Here is a 22,801-nt window from a genome sequence, read left to right as displayed (position 1 = left end):
TGCGGGGACTGCGCTGGACCCCTCGAGGCCTCCTCTGAAGAGCAGTGCCAAGCAAAACCTGCTCGCCGGACCAGACCCCCGCCCGCTCCCCGCGCACCCGCCTCTGCCCAGCGCAGAGCCTGGGGGTTCGCGCCCCACGGCGGCCAGGCCCAATGGGAGTTGGCACCGCGGTTTCGGGCGGGGGGTGCAGGCAGCGCGCCAGGAGCGGGCGGACGGAGGAGACGGGCCCGGGGGATGCGGGCTGCGGCGGGTCACATGGTTTCCCGGCAGAGGCGCCGCCGCCTCGCACCGACAAGTTATTTTCAGTTTCGAGCGGGGCAGCGCCATGCGGGGCGGCGGGCGGGGCGCGCAGGCAGCGCGGTGAGTACTCGCCCGAAGCCTCTTCGTGTCCGCCCGGGCCTGCCTCAGGGCCCCTCGCCCTCCGGCTGACAGCTGCACCTGAGCCTGCCGGCGGGGCCGAGGCACCGGGGCCGGCTCCCGCCGGGCTGGCAGCGCGAGTCCCCGGTACAAAGCGGGGCAGAAGCTCAGCGCGTGGGAACCCTGGGGGTGTGGGAACCCCGCGCGGGGGGAGAGCAAAGCCGGGACGCACCTCTGGAGAGGCCCGGGTCCAGGAGACGGGGTGAGACCCTGCCTGCCAGGGGCCCTGCGGTCAGCTGGTCAGAGGGGAGCACGGTGGGCGCCGGCCCCTGCCACTGGATGCTTAGTTCATTCCCTGCCTTCCCTTGAAACACCGCGATTAAAATAGCAGCAGCTTCGTTTTCTGAAACTTTTAGAGGCGGCATTAGCCAGCATTGCAGCTGGCAATGTAACCCGCAGTGTCCCTGCTGTGTTTCCCCGGGCTCTTTCCCGAGTTCAGTGATGGGCAATAACCAGCCCATATGGGGGCAGGACTCAGCTCACCAGGGTTAGCCCCTGGAGGGTGCTGACACTTTATTTACCTGTGTCTCTGCAGGTACAGTCACTTGCCGCTCCCGTTCGCCACAGTCTCAGCCAATGGGAGCTGCTTAAACAAGAGGAGAGGGTTTTTCTCTAGCCTGGGTGGGCTGGCAAGGACGGCTCTTCTAGCTGGACTGGAGCGCCTCTACCCATGGTGCTGCTTTGGCGGGGCTGGGCCTGTCCACATCGGGCAGGGTGCTACTCCAGCCCCTGCCAGTTAACTATATTTGGTAGGCATCACCCAGTTAATTGGTTAACCATTTACATCCCGGCTACGTCTAGACTGGCATGATTTTCCGGAAATGCTTTTAACGGAAAAGTTTTCCATTAAAAGCATTTTTGGAAAAGCGCGTCTAGATTGGCAGGACGCTTTTCCACAAAAGCACTTTTTGCAGAAAAGCGTCCGTGGCCAATCTAGACGCGCTTTTCTGCAAAAAAGCCCCGATCACCATTTTTGCGATCAGGGCTCTTTTGCGGAAAACAAATATCTGCTGTCTACACTGGCCCTTGTGCGCAAAAGTCTTTCGGAAAAAGACTTTTGCCCAAACGGGAGCAGCATAGTATTTCCGCAAAAACACTGACAATCATACATGAGATCGTCAGTGCTTTTGCAGAAATTCAAGCGGCCAGTGTAGACAGTTGGCAAGTTTTTCAGGAAAAGCAGCTGCTTTTCCCGAAAAATTGGCCAGTCTAGACACAGCCCCCTAGTTGAAATAGTGAATGTTGATTTGAAATTGCTGTTCATCAACCTGGATAAAATCTTGAAATCACCACTAGATGCCTTTCTAAAAGATTCAGCCACAAGTTACTGAGGTTACTATTAAAAACAACAAGTAGTCCTGTGGCACCTTAGAGACTAACCAAAATATATAAATCATGAGTTTTCATGTGATCATGGGATCTCCATCAGATGAGTTGGAGTGGAAATAAACCAAGAGATATATAACAGCAGAAGTACTTGTCCATTGTAGCACCCATGTTAATGGGGGGTAATTAAGTGGGTTGGATGTGTCCCATACATAGCTTTTGACATAGAAATGCAGATGTTAAAGGCAGGAGAAATTGGTTTTGTAACGGGACAACCAGTTAATGTCTTTGTTCAAGCCCAGTCAATGATTCACAATTTAATATCCCTAGTTTAAGTGGCGGGCGGGGGGGGGGGGGGAGAAAAGGAGGGGGGGGGCTGTAAGTGATGACCAGTGTTGTTTTGTTATTTTCCTTGTTGACTTCTGGGTACATGTCTGGCTCTGTCAGTCTGTTTCTTTACTTTCCCATGTGGGTATTTAAGTTTTAAGAATGCCTGATAAAGATCTTGCAGGTGTTTGTTTCTGTCTATGAGATTGGAGCAAATCTGGTTGTATGTTAGGGGTTGGTTGTAGACAATCGTTTGTGTGAAGTGTCTTGGATGGAAGCTAGAAGCATGGAGGTAAGAATAGCGGTCAGTAGGTTTTCAGTATAGGGTGGTGGTTGTGACTATCATCATAGGCGTGCGCAGCACATTTCATTAGGGTGTGCACCCACAGAATTTTTTTTAAATGTACTTTGACCCCCATTTGGCCATACCCCAACTCCCATTGGCCACACCTCTGAAGGTAACGCTCTTGGGGCAAGATGGACACATGACCAGAAGTAAAAGGTGTCATGTGATCCCCCTCTAAGGACTTTTCCCACCATCCTCCTACCAATAGGCATTAGTTTGGCCCCCACCAAATCCCTCTTATGCAACTATCCTGCAATTGCATTAACCCAACATGTGTGACATTACCTCGGGGGCGGAGAGGCTGGGGGAAGTGTTCCCTCTAACAGTTTCCTCCCATGAGCAGAATGAATTTTGTGTTGTGCACCAGTACTGAGTTCATGTGGCTTATTTGGATGTGCCACTGTGGCACCCAAGTTATTAATAAATATCTTATAAACCTCGACCTTTTCCCTCTGCTGCCATGTCTCCCCTTGCTCCATCAGCTCCCCTGGTGCCTGCTGCCCCCCAGCTCCTCACCCTCCTCTGCTGTCCTGACTCCTGCCCTTCTCACTGCCCTCAGCCTTCCTGAGACCTGCCCCCCCTCCACCAGCCCTTCTCTCCCCCCTGTGCCCACTCCTTCAGTAGCCCCTGGCATTTGTCTCTCCTCTACCCTGTCCCTTGGTGCCTTCCCCTCTTTTCTCCTGACCTGCCCCCTGCCCCTCAGCACATGCCCCTTCCTCTCCCACCTCTGCCCCCTATTTCCCCCCCCTTCCATGCAGTGTTGCCATGCAGTGTTGCCGGGCGGGGCGGGGCCGAGGATGAGGCCGGGGCCCTGGGTGCAGAAGGGGCACTGTGTGGTGCTGCCGGGATGGGGCCGAGGATGGGGCCGGGCTCCTGGGCGCAGAAGGGGCGCCGCGTGGTGCTGCCGGGATGGGCGTGGCCAGGGCTGAGGACGGGGATGGGGCCCCAGGCGCAGAAGGGGTGCTGCTCGGTGCTGCCGGGATGGGCGGGGGCGCCCCCAGGCGCTGAAAGGGCGCCACGGGGTGCTGCTGGGCCAGGTGGTGCCCGGAGCGCAAAAATGGCTTGAGGCGGCATCTGTCGTCGGGCCCCAGCTGCTTCCACCGTCCATGCACTCTCTCTGCAGCGTAAGTGCCCTGTAGATGGCCACAGGGAAAATGAGGGGTTGCAGCTCCCCGTCTCAAATCCCCCTCATCCTCCTCCAGCAGCCGCTAGCCGGCCGAGACATTAGGGTGTGCCTGGGCACACCCGGCACACCCCGTGAGCATGCCTATGACTATCATTTATTTGTACTATAGTGTCAAGGAAGTGGATCTCTTATGTGGACTGGTCCAGGCTAAGGTTGATGGTGGGGTGGAAGTTGTTGAAATCCCTGTGCAATTCTCCAAGGCTCTCCTTCCAACGGGTCCAGATGATGATGTCATCAATATAGTGTAAATAGAGGAGGAGTGGTAGGGGACGAGAGCTGAGGAAACATAATTCAAGATCAGCCATAAAAATGTTGGCATATTGTGGGCCATACAGGTGCCCATACCAGTGCCACTGACTTAATATTGTTCACTTGGCAGTGAAACGGGCAGTGAAACGGGATTCCGATTTAAAGCCCTAACTTGAATTAGCTGGTATTCCTCCTGCAGTGAGGTTTACCAGCTAATTCGATTTAGGGGCTTTAAATCGGAATCACGTTTCACTGCCGCATGTAGACACGGGCAGTTACTTCAGGCTAGTCAATTTCTAAAATGGCGACCAGCCGGGAACATGCAAATCAAGAGCAGGATATTTAATTCTCGGGCTTGATTTGCAATTTCGGTTGCCCTCATTACCCTCCCTAGGTCGATCTGGGGGCTAGTGTAGACATACCCTGAGTTTCCTGTTACTGTTTCTCCCTCCTCCAACCCAGATTCTACCATACAATAAGACACAAAGGGAAACATGAGGGCCAGTAAACCTTGTCTTTTTATTCCGGTTTGTGAACTTGTAGTGGTAGCTGCTGAAGCTCATTGTTATCTAATCATATTACTAGGTTTCCATCATGTGATAGTGGGGCCTAGTAGATAAAACACTGAAGTGGGAACTGGGAAACCTGGTTCTCTTTGCAGCACTGTCACTGGCCTGCTGGCTGACTATAGGCAAGCCACTGCCTCTTTCTGTGCCTCAGTTTCCCCATCTGTAAAATACAGATATTGATATTACCCTTTGAGATACATGGAGGTAAAATCCTTTGCAAAAGCTAGGTATTATTAATGCATATTGGGTTGGATCATCATTTGGTATCAGTCAGCATGGCTTCATTGGTGCTCTGGTGACTGAACAGGAATATCTGATCTAGTTTTGAGCGCTTACCAAGCTGTTTTTCTGCAGTCACTCTGTGGCTCGCTAGTACAAAAGAACCTATCAATATACATATGTCTCTGTGCATTCCTGGACCATTTCACAGATTGCCTGAGTCCCCCTAATTTTGTGCCAAATTTTATCCAAAGGGAGCACCCTGAGCTTTTAGAATCTTCCCTTTAAATTCCTCAAGGCTATGTCTTTGCTTGGGAATTTTAGGGGGAAATTCCCATCGGTGCTTTTGGAACTATGGGTACGTTGAGGCTCCCACCAGTGTAACCTTTGTTTTGGCGGAGCTGGGATTTACACCCATTGGAGGCTTTCTGGATGGTTTTTTTAAGGTGTATTCCTTAGGAAGGGATGCCTTTTTTACCCAGTCTTCCCCCTGTATGTTTGGCATGAGTTCCTAATATATTTAACACACAAAAGGGCGGTTGCAAGGGGGAATTCCGTATTGGTTTTACTTTCAGTTTTAATTGGGCCTTGTGGAGCGTGGGAGTGTACGTGTGTAGTAATTTGCAAGTAGTCCCTGAGATGTGCAGAAGTCAGAGCTAAAGAGAACACAATTTTGGGATTCTCTTATTTTGGAGTCTTTGTCTCTGTCCATTTTTGCAGTTGTTTGTGTGTCTTTCCCTAGGTAAGTACATGTTCTCCAGTGTCTGTGCAGCAGTTCATGGTGGTCAGCATCACGTTTTGGTTTTTTGTTTCATGTGGGAGGGTAGAAAGCAGCTTGTGTACTTACTTGCATGAATAGTTTTTACTTATGTGCGTAGTCTCCTGTACAACAAAGGTGAGTAAAGGTCAGTCATTTATCCTGTAAAATCAATCTAAGTGTTCTGCTTTTTCCACTGATGTTTTGACCGTTTTACAGCTCAAGCGTTACAAAGGCTGTGATGGAAACCAAAATGTTTCTGTTTGGCTTTAAAAGCCCCTCTGCCTAGTTTGGAACCAGTATGTAGAACTCTGGCCCTGGCTACCTGTTGGATTGCGTTGTGCTTTTAATTTTGCAGTGCCATATCTGGAGAAGAGGACTGAAAGACCTGATGGACTTTAAGCTGATTTTCACACATTGTTTCCATATCCATGTACAATTTTTTTTCCTATTTACAAGAGTTCATATTCTGGACTAATCATCTTCCATTAGTACCCGTACTGTGTTTTGTGGTGTTATGGGCTAATCTTGTAAGCTATTACTTGCATGAGTAGTTTTTACTCATGTGCGTAGTCTCCTGTACAACAAAGGTGAGTAAAGGTCAGTCATTTATACCGTAAAATCAATCTAAGTGTTCTGCTGTGGAAGACTTAAATAATAGTCTCCCAGGGAATGACTACACTGCGTGGCTATTTGGGGATACCGGCGGTATCCCGAAATAGCTATCCCGTATCTTAACAAGCCACCCGTTATTTCAAAATATTTTTCAAAAAATAGTGGGAGTGCTATTTTGGCTTCTCTGTAACCCTCGTTCCACAAGAGTTAAGGGATGTCTTGAAATAGTGCATTATTTCGAAATTTGGCACTGTGTAGATGTGCCAAATTTCAAAATAAGCTATTTCGAAATAGAATCAAAAGAAGATAAGGAATTTTTTATGCCATTTTTATATTTGTTGTTGTTGAAATAGACACGTTTTTGTGGGAAGGTTCAATGATGATATTTGTTGATAGAAAAATATTCCATTGGAACATTTTTAGATGTTCTTTTTCTAAGGAAAGGCATTAGTGGATTTATTTTTATTTTCTCTTTGGCCACTGCCCCGTGTGCATGCGCCTTGTCGGGGCGTGGCAGCTTGTGTGTTCTTATGATCCCAGGAGCTAGGCCAGTGGGAGCTTAGTGCTCCTTAGGTTCGACCAAGCCGGAAAGGTAGGGGGGGAGGGGAGAGAGGAGCCAGACTAAGAATGCCCCAGGATTGGGAGTAGCTTTTGTTACAGAAACAGCAACAAAGAATTCCATCTCAGCTGTGTGTGAGAGCCTTCCAGAGTCACACAGTGACTTGTATGACTGCCAGTGGTGAGAGCACTATTGAAAGGCTGGCCAGAGACAGACCTGTGTTCATAGACTCATAGACTCATAGACTCATAGACTTTAAGGTCAGAAGGGACCATTATGATCATCTAGTCCGACCCCCTGCACAGTGCAGGCCACAAAATCTCACCCACCCCTCTTAGAATAATCCTCTCATCTATATCTCAGATATTGAAGCCTTCAAGTACTTTGAAGACCTCAAGATGCAGAGAATCCTCCAGCTGTGATCTGTGCCCCATGCTACAGAGGAAGGCGAAAAACCTCCAGGGCCTCTGCCAATCTACCCTGGAGGAAAATTCCTTCCCGACCCCAAATATGGTGATCAGCTAAACCCTGAGCATGTGGGCAAGACTCATCAGCCAGACACCCAGAAAGTTCTCTGTAGTAACTCCTATCATCCCTCCATTGACCTATTTCCCACTGATAATGAATGGTCAATTAGTTACCAAGATCATGTTATCTCATCAAACCATCCCCTTCATAAACCCATCTAGTTTAATCTTGAAACCAGATAGATCTTTTGCCCCCACTACTTCCCTTGGTAGGCTGTTCCAGAACCTCACTCCTCTAATGGTTAGAAACCTTTGTCTAATCTCAAGTCTAAACTTCCTACTAACCAGTTTATATCCATTTGTTCTTGTGTCCACATTGGTATTAAACTTAAATAATTCCTCTCCCTCCCTGGTATTTATCCCTCTAATATATTTAAAAAGTGCAATCATGTCTCCCCTCAGCCTTCTTTTGGTTAAAGTAAACAAGCCAAGCTCCTTGAGTCTCCTTTCATAAGACAGGTTTTCCATTCCTTGGATCATCCTAGTGGCCCTTCTTTGTACCTGTTCCAGTTTGAATTCATCCTTCTTAAACATGGGAGACCAGAACTGCACACAGTATTCCAAATGGGGTCTCACCAACGCCTTGTATAATGGCACTAACACCTCCTTATCCCTACTGGAAATACCTCGCCTAATACATCCCAAGATCGTATTAGCCTTTTTCACAGCCATGTCACAATGGCGGCTCATAGTCATTCTATAATCAACCAGGACTATACACCACTGTGTGTGAAGGTCAATGATGATGACTCTTTGGGCAACATGTTTTCATGCCAAATTTCAATGCAGAACAGAAGTTCATTTCCAAATTGCACACCTTAAAAACTGGATTTGGGATGGGAATGCTGATAGATCCTTAACTACAGCAGTTCTGTAAATGCTGGCATAATAAGTGTGCACAGAAAACAAGAACTGTCATTAAGAGTTTGCCTGCTAAAGCATCCAAAGCAGCTAAGAAAGTTGCTAACGTTTGGAAAGAATGAGAGTTTGGTGCAGGTGGTAGGACAAAGCTGGATTGTGATGGCAAGCACCACTTGGTCTGGTGACAAACAGTTTAGAAATCAGCCATTTTATCTTGAGAGTCAAAGTCTTTCAAATAAATGAACGGTACCTGATCAGTCCTCTTCCTGTCAGTGTACAGGAAAGGCATTTTTGTTTGGTTTTGTCCTAAGAGTCATTGTGGAGAGGGTGGCGAGCTGCACTGTGCTCTTTGGCTTCAGCCTGAAAGCAGATTTGGCTGTTTTTCTCTGGATTCCTGAGAACGGGGCTGCTTCCCTTCTCCCCATATTTTGATGTTGTGCGAGTTCGCCTTTAGTTATAGAGAGTGGGGAAGGGGGCGTGGTCCTGTCTGTGCCGGAGATATTGGCATGCAGTGGGAAGCAGTGCCAGTACGCCCCAGCCTTCATCCATGGCTCGTATGGGAACTGGAGGGTAAAAGAGTTGCTGAGCGTTAGGCTGCTTGATTTGGGCCTAGTGCAAACTCAGGAATGAGAGAGTAGCCAGACTGGAAGGTAGTTTCTGCAGTCTCTGTTTCGTTTTGTGTGTAGGGGAGTTAAGATCTGCATATTTTCACTTCAGTTTGACTCAACACTACACCAGCAACTCCCCTTCTGACACTTGTACACCTCTAAACACTCAATTACCGAGTTAATACTTTACCCTGCAATTCTGCCTGTTGGGATCAGAATCTGTTTATGCCAAAAATGGTTGTACTTTACGAAACAAAGTCTTGTTGAAATGCAAATAAGAACATAAGAATGGCCACACTAGGTTATATCAAAGGTTCATCTAGACCAGTATCCTGTCTTCCCAGTGGCCTGTGCCAGATATTTAAATGGGAATGAATAGAATAGGTAATCAACAAGTGATCGCTCCCTCTCACCCATTTCCAGCTTCTAACAAACAGAAGCTAGGTACACTGTCTCTGTCCATACTGGTTAATAGCCATTGATGGACCTTTTCACCCTGGGCTCGTCTACATTGGCCCCTTTTCCGGAAGGGGCATGCTAATTTTTCAGATCGTAATAGGGAAATCCGCGGGGGATTTAAATATCCCCCGCGGCATTTAAATAAAAATGTCCGCCGCTTTTTTCCGGCTTTTAGAAAAGCCGGAAAAGAGCGTCTACACTGGCCCCGATCCGGCCCGATCCTCCGGAAAAAAGCCCTTTTCCGGAGGATCTCTTATTCCTACTTCAAAGTAGGAATAAGAGATCCTCCAGAAAAGGGCTTTTTTCCGGAGGATCGGGCCGGATCGGGGCCAGTGTAGACGCTCTTTTCCGGCTTTTCTAAAAGCCGGAAAAAAGCGGCGGACATTTTTATTTAAATGCCGCGGGGGATATTTAAATCCCCCGCGGATTTCCCTATTACGATCTGAAAAATTAGCATGCCCCTTCCGGAAAAGGGGCCAATGTAGACGAGCCCCCTGAGTTTATCTAGCTCTTTTTTGAACCCTGTTATAGTCCTGGTCTTCGCAACGTCCTCTGGCAAAGAGTTCCGCATGTTAACTGTGCATTGCGTGAAGAAAAACTTCCTTTTTTAAAAATCTGCTGCTTATTAATTTCATTTGGTGAGCCTTCATTTTTGTGTTATGGGAGCAAGTAAATAACTTTTCCTTATTTACTTTCTCCTCACCTGTCATGATTTTATAGACCTCTGTCCTATCCCCCCCTTAGTCTCCTCTTTTCTGAGTCCCAGTTTTATTAATCTCTCCTCATATAGCAGCCATTTCAAACTGAAACCCCTAATCATTTTTGTTACCCTTTTTTTTAACTTTTTCCAATGCCAAGATATCTTTTTGGAGATGAAGCAACTACATCTGCATGCAATATTCAAGATATGGGCATAGCATCTATTATATATTTTGAAGAGTTTGTTTGTTTGTGGTTTTGTTTGTGCAAAATAAAGTCATACTTTGAGATTACCTACAGATACCAAATTTTGCATAAACAATCCTGCCACTTAAATTAGTGGAATGTACTACTTTTTACACTTGAACATGCTGGGTGAAAGGTTTAAATGATTATTTTTGTTTTTCACTGGAAAAAAGTCATGACTAGGGATGTTAAACATCCGTTAATTGAATAATCGATTAACCTCATGAATTCTTATCAGTTACTCGACTATTCTATCTAAACCAGCTCCCCTCACGGACTGGCTGCCTGTTGTCCCACGCTGCTTCCTCTGAAACAGAGACAGTAGCGCAGGGTGGCAGCAGCCCCTGTCTGAGGGGTGGGATCTGAGCTCCCAGACCTGGTGTGAGCCAGAACTGAGCCAAGTTGCCTGTCTGCCTGGCTCCTAATACACTTTAAAAGCAGAACTGGAGCAAGGATAGATCCCTGTCCTGGCATGAGCCAGGACTGAGTGCAGCTGCAGGCCATCTTACTAAAAAATATACTGACAGAGGAGGAGAAATGCGTGTAGCCTATAGCATTAACTTATACGCTTTTGCTTATCAGTTAATCAACTACATGATTATGTCCCTAGTCATGACTATTATGATTAAAGTTCATAAACACTTTTGCTAGCAAAATTAAAATTGAGTCACCTATTCAACTGTCATTTTAGTGCAAGGAAAATGTTTACTGTTACAAATCACAAAATCATTCAAATTAGTTACAGAGGGTATGTCTACACTACCCCCCTAGTTCGAACTAGGGGGGGTAATGTAGTCATACGGAGTTGCAAATGAAGCCCGGGATTTGAATTTCCCGGGCTTCATTTGCATGAAGCCGGCCGGCGCCATTTTTAAATGCCGGCTAGTTCGGACCCCGTGCCGCACGGCTACACGCGGCACAGACTAGCTAGTTCCATGAGGCGTACAGCTAGTTCGGATAGGAAGCCTAATCCGAACTAGCTAGTCCGTGCCGCATGTAGCCGTGCGGCACGGGGTCCGAACTAGCCGGCATTTAAAAATGGCGCCGGCCGGCTTCATGCAAATGAAGCCCGGGAAATTCAAATCCCGGGCTTCATTTGCAACTCCATATGACTACATTAACCCCCCTAGTTCGAACTAGGGGGGTAGTGTAGATATACCCAGAAAGAGTAATGGAAGCCTTACGAGTTTCTGATTAAAATTTACTATGAATGGTAATTATTAAATTAAATGAATGTTGGAAGTTGAATTCCTACAAATTTAAAACTGTTCTTTTATTTCCCTTGTGCAAGCACATTAATACAAATTCTATGACATTTATGTAATTTCTTGAACTTTCCTATAAGCGTAATCTACACAAAATGACTTTGCTCAGTGTGGCAAAGCTCTGGATGTGCCTGTGAGTCTGCGCTTCTGGTGGATAGCATTTAGCCTCAGAGGCTCACTGTGTCCCACCACACGGCCTCTTTCTTTTTACTAGAGGCAGGGTTCACAGCCTACCAAGCCATACTCATCATGAGCTAGCCTCGGGGACTTGCTCTTCCAACACACTCCTCCTGCCTTGCCGCTCCCAGCTCTCACTAGGGTTGCCAGGTGTCCGGTTTTGAACTGGACAGTCCAGTATTTGAACTTTCTGTTTGGGAAACAAATTGAGAAAATGAAATGAGAAAATAGAACTGTCCGGTATTTTCTAAATAAGATGGAATGTAGATTGTGATGTAATATCAAGTGTATCCCGTGTTGAAACCATCCTCTCGCTCTCAGCACTTTGGCTCCTTCCTTGCTCCTCACATGCCAACTAACTACAGAAGAAGAGCTCTTTTAAACCTCTCCCAACTGGTTCTTGATTGGCTCTGGAAAGCTTCGAATTAACTCCAGGTCTTCTAACTGGCCTGATTGTCCAGACTGCTTCTGGAAAATTCCTGCTGGTTCTAGGCCAGTCCCTGCCAGTTTACCCAGGGAACAGGGACTTAGGGTATGTCTACACTACCCTCCTAATTCGAACTAGCAGGGTAATGTAGGCATACCGCACTTGCAAATGAAGCCCGGGATTTGAATTTCCCGGGCTTCATTTGCATGAAGCCGGCCGGCGCCATTTTTAAATGCCGGCAGTTCGAACCCCGTGCCGCGCGGCTACACGTGGCACAGAGTAGCTAGTTCGGATTAGGCTTCCTAATCCGAACTAGCTGTACTCCTTGTGGAATGAGGAGTACAGCTGGTTCGGATTAGGAAGCCTAATCCGAACTAGCTACTCCGTGCCGCGTGTAGCCGCGCGGCACGGGGTTCGAACTGCCGGCGTTTAAAAATGGCGCCGGCCGGCTTCATGCAAATGAAGCCCGGGAAATTCAAATCCCGGGCTTCATTTGCAAGTGCGGTATGCCTACATTACCCTCCTAGTTCGAATTAGGAGGGTAGTGTAGACATACCCTTAGTTAGTCTAAGGCTCACCTTGTCAAACCCACCAACAACGGGCCTCACCTATGAGTGGATTTATAGAGAGGCAATAAGTTTTATTCTCTATCCCTTTTAACATGATTCCTAACATTGTGTTCGCCTTTTTTGATGGCTCCTGCACACTGAGTGGATGTTTTCAGAGAGCTATCCACAATGACACCTGATCTCAAAGCCCACTGAAGTTGATGGGTGTCTTTCTTTTGATTTCAATTAGCTTTGGATCAGGAACTTAGTCTATCCATGAGGTACAAACTCACTCACTTTTTCTCCCATCATCTTCATACTTTAGGAATTTATGCGGGTCCTCTGTCTTGCAGAAAATGAACTCTCAGGCTACTGTTATGACTTTTTTTATCCTGTCTTATTGTCTTGAATGGTAAGTGAAATGACTGATGGTGAAAGATGTTAGATGAATAGCTAGGAGACCAAATCAAAGTATAGATAGCATATCTGGGCCAAGTCTCAGGTACTACAAAGATGAGGCCAATATGGAGCCCAAGATAGATTCCCAGATATATTTATTTATTAGGGAAAATAATGTTAGTGAAGTATATCAAATTAACAGTACAAATTTCTCTACTCTGTACTAAGGATGTTAAGGACTAGTCAACTATCCGATAAGCAAATGCTTATCGGATAGTCAGTCGAGTAGTCGACTAGTCGATTTCCCCCCTTGCTGCCTCTATCGGATAGAGGCGGCAAAGGGGGTAGGGGAAGAAGTGGTACTTCAAAGCAGCAGCACTGTACAGCTGAGCCGGGGATCAGCTGTACAGCACTGCTGCCTTGAAATGCTGCCTTGGCGTTTCAAAGGGGCAGCGCTACACAGCTGGGCTTGGAATCAGCTCTGCAGCACTGCCCCTTTGAAACGTGGCAGCGGCGTTCAAAGGGGCAGTACCGCACAGCTGATCCCCGACTCAGCTGTCCGGCAGCTTCCCCTTTGAAATGCCACCTCAGCGTTTCAAAGGGGCAGCGCTGTGGAGCCCGGGATCAGCTGGGGACTCCCCAGCTGATCCCAGGCTCCGTGTGGTATTTCAGCAGAACTAGGATCAGCTGGGGAGTCCCCAGCTGACTCCAGGGTCCGTGCGGCATGCAGCACAGCATGGAGCCAATGATCAGCGGGCTCCATGAGTCTCCCGCTGACCCTGGGCACCGTGAGGGCGCTGTGGCTTTGAAATGCACAAGAGCCCCCACTGGGACTCTTGTACATTTCAAATCAGGCATGCTGCATGCAGCCCGGAATCGGTGGGACTTCCCGCTGGCCCTGGGCTGCACGCAGAGTTCCGCATTCCTCCTTTGAAATGTACAAGAATCCCTGCCGGGGCTTTTCAAAGGAGGAATGTAGAAGTGCCTATTGCCTAGTCAATTAATTGCAATTTAACATCCTTACTCTGCACCACCATCATTTTCAGCCCTGGACAGGAAGGGATGCTTCCTCCTCTCCTCCAACTCCCCTCCTCCCGTTTGGGAGATAGATACAGCCGGTCCCCGAGTTGCGAACGGTCGACTTACGACTGTTCGCAGTTACGACCAAAAGAGTCATAAATGGCAGACCCTGAGTTATGAACGCGATCCGCGCTTACGAACAGCGCGGTCGCGTGTAACTCAATGGGGTGCGACTTACGAACAAACCAAGTGACGACCAATTGCTTGGTCCGTAACCGGTTCATAAGTCGGAGACAGGCTGTAGTAATTTAGTCTCCATGGCTTCTTCATTTCTTAGCTTCTTTTCCAAAACACCCAATAAGAGTGCTACTTAGAGACAGTTGTGGTGGCAGGTTGATGGCAGTACTAGTGCCTTGCTATGCTGCCTCACCTCTGACAGCACTTTCCAGACATTAACTAGGTCTTAGAGCACCTCTGCTGCTATTAGCTGCATGTGGAAACTGAGGTACAAAAAGGCAGCGTGTCTTACAGAAGGTCACAGTGAGTTGGATTTGAACCGTTCACTTGGAGATGAAAGGTTCCGTAACCCATTATTGGTCTCCTGCTGCTCTCCTCTATAGAGCTCTGAAATGTGAAATGCTTGTAATTGTGTGTCATTTTGTATTTATTCATGTGTATTTATATCCTGCTCTGTTAACACTCACTTCTTTCCTTTTAGGAGGCTGCAGAGGACCAAGCAGTCACTTACCTGCACTTACCTGCACATGGCCAAGAACCAATGCCTATTGAAAGTATAACACTGACGGGTCGATAATACTACAGAAGATGGAGGAAAATCCACAGTTACATCTGAAAATGTAAAACTCGAGAAAGAAACCCACCGTCTCAGGATGCAGGTAGGAGCTCTTCAGTTGGGTGGGGCAGAAGAGGGTGTGAGAGTAGGACATGCATGTGGAATGTTTTGTGTCTCCAGACTGACCATGAACATGCCACAATTCTCACTGAAGTCAATGGAGCATGAATAAGGATGGCTGCATCAATGTCTAAATAGGACAATACAACCCCACTTTTGAATCCAAAGCCTGCCAGCTGCTCTGTCGTTATGATGCTGTAGTAACTGGGATTAAACTTGCCATGTCAATGAAGTCATTGATGATGAAGTTGTAACTGTTTGTTTGCACAGCTCCACATGCTCTAGGGGTCTGTTATTTATTTCTAGAACAGTAGCACCCAAGCAACCCCAAGCAGGGATTGGCTTGCATTTGTACTGGGCACTATAGTGACAAACAGTCCCTACCCCAAAGAGCTTATGGTCTAGGATTCTGACAATCGTGCAGTTGGTGACTAAAACAGACAAATGGTGGTGGGAGTGGATGGACACGGGAGCAATAGAAATAGGGTTTTGTATAAGGAGCCTAACCTACACTGGGTAAAAACAACAAGGAATCCTGATGCAGCCGATGAAGTGAATTCTAACCCACAAATGCTGATGCCTAAATAAATCTTGAAGGTGCCACAGGACTCCTCATTATTTTTGCTAAAACAGAGTAACACGGCTGCCCCTCTGAGATAACACCAGGGAGGGATTTGAAGGTGTTTCCATTGTTCCCAACTCCACTAGTAACCTCGCCGGTTTCTTCCCTCCAGCTCCCAGTGGAGGAAATGGATCTCCAGAAGGCCATTGCGAATGTTCAGCCACAGCTGGTGGAGTCCCTGAGTCATGCCCCTGAATGGCTGCTTATGAAAGCCAAACATTTCCTCCCTCACGTGGACCTGAGTCATGTGGCTGGAATTGCTGACTGCAAAGAAAAGGTCTTGTTGGTCCTCAGCACAGTTGAGAATGCAGGACCCAGCATTTGGAAGCAGTTTATTCAGTGTCTCTGCATGGAAGGCAACCTCCCCATGCACCTGGAAATACTACTTATGAGTGCCTCAGGAGAAGGTAAAGGAGAAAGAGCTGGGGGGTTGTTCAGCAGCAGTTCATACTGACACACAGTTCCCACTGGCTTCTTCCCAAACAAGCCTGATCCCATAGTGCCACCACTCTTAGGTCCAGCTTCACTAGAGCTGCTGGGCTAACGTTGTGTCACAGCCCAATGAGCAATGGCAGGAGTGAATTTTGCATTGTGGAAGTGGATATCTTAGGCTGGAAATTAAGGATGTTAAGGACTAGTTGACTAAATGCTTATCGGGTAGTCAGTCAACTATTCGATTCCTCCTCTTGCTGCCTCTATCAGATCCCCAACTGATTTTGGGTTCGCTGAAATGCCACGTGGAACCAGGGTCAGCTGGGGTCCCCAACTGACCCTGGGCTCCACACGGCATACAGCACAGCATGGAGCCCGGGGCCAGTGGGGGACTCAAAGTCCCCCACTGACCCCAGGCTCCATGGCTTTGAAATGTACAAGGGCCCCCACTGGGGACTCTTGTACATTTCAAAGCAGGCATGCCCGCGTGCTGCCCGGAGTCAGCAGAACTTCCCGCTGACTCTGGGCTGCACGCAGAGGTCTGCGTTCCTCCTTTGAAATGTACAAGAACCCCAGCGGGGGCTCTTGTACATTTCAAAGGAGGAATGCAGAAGTGCCTATCGACTGGTTGAGTAGTCGATGGAAATTCCATCGACTGCTCGACTAGTCAACTAACTGCAATTTAACATCCTTAGTGGAAATACAGTGCAGTACAGTAAATGGATCAGGTTGAAGCCTCCTTTTGCCCATTCTGCATGTGATCATGGAAGATATTGAATGCTCTTAATTCCTGTTGAACTAGCTGGGAGTTGAGGGTGCACAGTGCCGTCAAGGATCAGGGCCTCTCTCTGAATGATCAGAACTACCAGATTCCCAAACTAGAAATGTCCATAGAGGCAAAATCTTTGGAACGACTCAAGGCAATGACAAATCCAAATTGGGACTAAGACAAGACAATGTATTCTGCCCTAGACAAATCCCAGAAACTTTGGTGAGAGGACAAAGAGTGATTATAATATAAATATCTGCCATTTTCTTTTATAATTCTATTAATAGTGTTGATTATATCATTATAATTGATGTAATTGCATATTCCACCTACTGGGACAATTTACCCCATATTCTTTATGACCTTAGAGCCCTCAGAAAGGCGTGAGGCAGTTTTCACCTTTTGAAAACATAAAAAGAAATTTTTCCCAGTCTGATCCATACAGCAGAATGTAGGAGGAAGCTTTGGAAAGTAATTTTTGCAATGAATCCACTGCACAGAATAGTGTAGATACCATCACTTATGTAAAAGTTCCTGTTACGTGTGTTGAAACTCAGTAGATCGAGGATTTCACCGAGGGTGTCTTCTCTGTTTAGCAGTTGAGTAGCTTTAGCTTCCTGCTTAGTGGGAGAATTATGCAAACAACTAACAGCTCATCATGAAACCCATCTTGTTATTGCACATGAACCCTATTTGTTTATATGAATAGCCATATGCACCAGGAACAGCCCACACACAAAAAGAAAGAGGAACAAGGCTAAATCCAGCAACAGGCTAAAACTAAGTATTGACTTGTACTTTCTTACAGGGGTCAAACTAAAACAGGTTTTTGTCTCAGAGTTCAGTGATTTTTTTCCCCCACTTAGATTGTAAAATCTCCAGGGCAGGAGTTGTGGCTTCATATGTTTATTTTACAGTACCTAATACTGTGTGTCACGGAGCTGTGGGGAGTCTCTGGGCCCTGCACCCCCATCCTCAGCCAGGTGTGACTCTCAGCCAACAAGTAGAACAGAAGGTTTATTCATTGACAGGGGTACAGCGTAGCACAGACTTGTTGTTAACACAGGAACCAGAAGCAGTACAATCCATCTTGGGGAGAAGGGGGCCCAGAGCCAGTGCCCTTGGCCCCTTCCCCTCATCCTAAGCCCGCTGAGAGAAATCACACACTCAGCAACTGGTCCCAGCCTGTAGGCAGGCCCTCCTTCTCCTTCGTCTAGCTTGTACGTGCTAAGATGGGGCAACCTCCCCCTCAGTGAGAGTCACACCCAAAACTCCCATCCCTAGCTGGGCACCGATGCAGTGCCCAGGGAAACTGAGGCAGTGCACACACACACACACACACACACACTCTCTTACAAAAGAACAATGGACAGTAGAAAGGAAACAGAGTGAACGCAATCCCCATTACATCACACCGTGATCTTGATGGACAACTCTGAACACTACTATAATACAAATATTAAAAAAATCATTGTTCATGGTTATTGGTAGAAGGCAAGTACAATGCAGAGACCTTCTACGCATACCTGTCTGCTTCCTGCTTTCAGCAGGGCCCTGGAAGTGGACATACTAACATACTCTACTGAGCTCATTGTACTTCCAGCTCAAGCAGAAATAGGAAATGCTGGAATTGGCACCAGAAAGTGTCTGTTCTTGGGAAGCTTCCAGTCTAATTATTTTCCCTACACCCAAGAGTCTCTGAGAAATGCTGAGCTTTAGCCACACCAAAGAGCTAAACATTTTAAGGTCATTCACTCGTGCTACAGTGATCACCATTTACCCATACCTGGGTCTGCAAGGCTGCAGCTGTGGAAGCTTCCTCAGCTCCATTCCTTGCCACTGAACTGTGTTCCAGAGGTTTTTTTTTCATTTAAAGAGAAAAACTTTTGTAGTTTTCTCCTTCTAAAGAACTTCCAAACAGTGGCCAAGTACAAACCAGTGTAATGAGGTCTGCCTAAAACTGTAGACAGGCAGCTTGGAGCAGCAACTATGAAATAAAACATCTGTTCATTTCCTGAGGTGTTTTACTCTGGCAGTTAATAAGTTTCTTCATTATTGTTTGCTATTTAACTGCTGATAGCTTAGCAGTGGTGCTTAGCTCATAAATCAAAAACTTTTCCCACACATTCCTGGGTAATGAAAATGAAAACCTTAATTATTTTCCACTTGCTGCTGAAACCGCTGTCTTTTCCTGGACAACTATGTTACATTCATGCATCACCAATTTAAAGATCCCTGGCAAATTTAAAGTGTAGCATCGGCCTGGAATCTGTAGGTTGCCACACTGCGGTGCTGTTGAAATCAGGTGATTAATGGGTATCCAGGTTTCTAATGAAGGAGCATGAAGGTCAAATTTAGGCTGAGGCAGGACAAATGTGGTGAGTCCCATCAGGAGCCAGAGGAAACTTCATTGGATAAAAGGTGGCATTTCACCCCTCTCTGGAAAACAAAAGATTAACGGTGAGTCAGGGCACAATGCGGGGGGGGGGGGGGGGGGTCAGAGCATCCCACACAGGTTTGCAGCATAGCAGATTATCAGACACCGGTGGGACATTGTACAGCATTGTGAGTGTTTGCATGGTGCAGACTTATGGTTTTGTCAGGCTGGGGAGCCTAGCCCACTTGCAACATGTTATAAATAGTTTTATATATATATGTATGTATATAAAACAGCCCTAATTTTATTTTAAATTAACAATTGTAGGTAATTTAAACCAGAAACAAGAAGACTTTGCAGAAGGAAGTGTTCCATCTCCTCAGCCTACAGGTAAGCTGCTGTCTTGGCATGGCATGGCATTGGATGCAAGGGGATGTAATATAACAGGTTTCTGGGGGCACTGCTGAGAGGTCAAATCAGAGTGAATTGCTTAGAGACAGTGCTTCTTACAGCCCAAGGCTGGGGTCCTCCACTATAAGGCACAACAAGCCAGTCACTAAGAGCACTTCTGTTTGCCACGCTGGCCAGCAAGAAATCGCACGAGCAATTCCCCAGACACTCCAGCTTCTTCTGTGCCACAACCAGCACCGCACTTTACTCAGGTGAGAGGATATGCAAACCAATCTCACCAAATCCAAACAGGCTCTTCCAATCCTAAAGGACCAGCCACATTCCTAAGTCAATTTATACCTCAGATCTCACTCACTGCACCAATCCTTTAGAACAGGAGTGGACAATAATTTTTTACCGAGGGGCCACTTTAGAAATTTTTGAAGTGGTCCTGGGCCACACTGGAAGGGGCCGGGCCTCAAGCAGAAGGGACAGAGCCAGGATACTTCCCTGCTTCCCCACCCACAGACCACGATTAGTCTGGGGGTGAGGGAGTGTATAAAGTCTTTGCCCCCACACCAGAGGTTCCCTCTAAGCGACTTTGTGAGCTCCTCCTTCTGCCCCCAGGCCAGTCAGGGTTTGGGGGGGCGGGAAAGTATAAAAAATATATAAATGGAGTTTGCCTATCTCCTAGAACTGGAAGGGACCTTGAAAGGTTATTGAGTCTGGTCCCTGCCTTCACAGCAGGACCAAGCACCATCCCTGACAAATTTTTGCCCCCAATCTGTAAATGGCCTCCACAAGGATTGAACTCACAACCCTGGGTTTAGTAGGCCAATGCTCAAACCACTGAGCTATCCCTCCCCCTTAAAGTGGGTGAAGTCTCCTCCCACCCTGTCAGGAGCATGCGGTGCTTCCTCCTGCTCCCAGGCCCTAATTGGCCCCGGGGTGTGGGGGAGCGGCATGTCCTCTGCGGGCAGAATCAACCCATTTGGTGGGCTGGATCCAGCCCACAGAGGCCCTTTTGCTCTCCCCTGGATTACAATCTAAACTCTAAAGATTTATTATGGGGATGTCATTGTGTAGTCGGCTGTACGATAACCAATAAGCCTAAGCGTATCTGTTCATCTTGTAGACTACACGCATTTCCAACCCCCTTGCTGCCTCTGTATCAGAAATCACATCAGAAATCTAATAATATCACAGGGAGCTTCCAAGTTCTCTCCAAGGGCTAGGTAGCTCTTTTGGGTTTCCAATTTGGGTTGGACGTATTCCTGGAGGTTTCATCACATGACCAAATCTTTAGTTCTTGAAGACTCCAGTGCAATTCTGGAGGGTTGGCAACCTCACTTGGTGGAGCCAAAGACCAGGACATTGCAATACACTGAAAGACATAGAGCAGTGGTCCCCAATCTTGTGGGGCTGCCAGGCGCCCGGGGGAGGGAGGGCCACTCACGTGCCGGGCACCCGGGGGCGGGGCCGCACACGTGCCTGAGGATGGGGCCACCCATACACTGCGTGCCCAGTGCCGGTGCCACCCATGCGCTGCACTCCCGGGGCCGGCGCTGCTCCTGTGCCGCACGCCCAGGAGCCAGCATCATCCCTGAGGCGACCTCATCTCTACCGTTTTTATACCGAGGACTGGCAAACTCATTCAAAAACTGTTGGCGGACCGGCACTGAAATATTCACATATTCATTGTGGCAATTAGTTTGCATATTTGCATATTCGTTGTGGTAATTTTAGCCCGTGGTATATCAGGCAGATCAAAGGAGGGGGGCCATGATCAGTGTTCCCTCTAAGCTGTGTGTCAGCAGAGCTTCACAAGTGATTGTTCGCCCTGCCCAGCCAGAGGCTGAGCTGAAAGGGAACACCGGACATGATGGTTAACAAGAATTTGAAAAACTGCTGCACACACACCTTTAAAAAACCAAGGCAATAGTTGCTAATACTCATTGAAGGGTATTCTACCGTCCAAACCTTTTCCCTCAATCGCACCACAATTAGAGGCAGTAGTTAACAGGTCTGACAGTACTGACACATTCTGCACACTCATATTTACATATGCACTTAATAATGCTTAATATTAATGTGTGTACCCACTGGCTGGGAGCAGTTGGAGGCCAGGCGGAGGCTCCTGCCAAGTGGAGAGGGAGGAGAATGGGGTCATGGGGCGCTTGGCCCTGGTGACTGTGCAGTGCTTGGCCCTGCCTGCCGGGGTAGCCGCTCTCCATTCAGCGCTTGACCCCACCAGCTGGGGCAGCCACTTTCCATGTGGCCCCACCAGCTGGGCCACATAGCGGCCACGGGAGCTGGAACCGGGGCGAAGGTGAGGCTAGGATAGCCAGATGGTTTAACCAAAAATACCGAACACCCCTCTCTCCCCCCCAAAAAAAACAGGGAAAAAATTCTGTTGAGGAAAAAGGGGGAGACCAAGGTTGTTGAGCAAAAAAAAAAAAAAGGACCTCAAGAGCTGAGCAAAAAAAAATACAAAAAAAACCCCAGCGTTAAAACAGCATGGCCCCTTTAAGGCCACCATCTTGTTTTCTTGATTGGCGCCAGAACGCAGCTTCCTTGTGAAACCAAGGAAGTGGAGGGGAGGGGCCAGGTGCCCTAGAGGGGAGGCCAGGAGTCCAAGGGGGGGCCCAGGGGCATGGCCCGGTTGCTGTAGGGTTGCCAGGGTTGCCTCACAGGCGGAAAAAATCAAAAAAATACTGGACATTTTAGATGTCTGGTATTTTCTGAATTTTTTTTTACCAGACAGGAGGTGAAAATACCGGCCTGTCTGTGTCAATACCGGACACCAGGCAACCCTAGGTGAGGCTGCCCCAGTAGGGACAGCCTCACCGTGGTCCCAACTGCCCCACTCACCTTGCTGCTACGTGGAGAAGTGGGCAGGAAGGGAATTCCCTGGGAAACGCAGCCGGTGGATCTAAATAAAAGCTGGGGTCTTGGCTTGGCAATGCGCCACGGCCCGGCAGGAGGGGGTTCGCGGCCTGCTTGTGGACAGGTGGTTGGGAACCGGTGTGTTACTGGATGGCTGTTCCACTCTTAAAGAACCTCAGTGGATGCCTCTCATTCAAATAAGGCCTGATTCCCAAAATCAGACCAGACCACTGGCACATTTCCCCCCACCCCCCACCCCCATGAAGAGAATTACTGGAGATCGAGAAAGGCTTTGGTAATTATTGCTGCAGCAGTATTTCCTCCTGAGCTGGGAAGCAATTGTTCCCCAAGCCAGCCTCAATGAGAGAAGCCATTGGGCGTGTGCGGGTTGGTTCTTGGGTAGAAAGCACTGACCCTATTGCTACATCCATCCCAAAGGGGCGGCAGACAGAGCATGAAGAGCTGAGTGCCAAGGGGCCAAGTGCCATTTCATGTGCGATTTCCAGGTAGAGAAATAAGTGATGAGACGTTTGTGGTGCTGTGTGTGTGGTTTTGTACCGACCTGTCCAGTCAGGAATGCGCTGACACCTGGCGCGCTGCAGTTCT

The 22,801-nt window shown here is 47.8% G+C and overlaps 1 protein-coding gene across 5 annotated transcripts in view; it reads left to right on the top strand.

Annotated features, from left to right (window-relative positions):
- Window positions 1-228: 228 nt before the first annotated feature.
- Window positions 229-22,801, top strand: part of NLRC5 (NLR family CARD domain containing 5) — a 90,117-nt gene continuing 67,544 nt past the window's right edge. For 2 of the 5 annotated variants that reach the window (XM_075940388.1, XM_075940384.1), the window contains exons 1-4: window positions 2,119-5,381; window positions 14,525-14,702; window positions 15,454-15,748; window positions 19,247-19,309. In XM_075940388.1, the coding sequence (XP_075796503.1) occupies window positions 14,697-14,702; window positions 15,454-15,748; window positions 19,247-19,309 (364 nt within the window). In that variant the 5' untranslated portion in view covers window positions 2,119-5,381; window positions 14,525-14,696. The other 3 variants (XM_075940385.1, XM_075940386.1, XM_075940387.1) reach the window with 3 other exon arrangements.

This window comes from Pelodiscus sinensis, chromosome 12 (genome assembly GCF_049634645.1).
Source record: "Pelodiscus sinensis isolate JC-2024 chromosome 12, ASM4963464v1, whole genome shotgun sequence".
NCBI classification, from domain to species: domain Eukaryota; kingdom Metazoa; phylum Chordata; order Testudines; family Trionychidae; genus Pelodiscus; species Pelodiscus sinensis.
The sequence above is the reverse complement of the archived record's forward strand: the minus strand, read 5'-3'. Positions and strand labels throughout refer to the sequence as shown.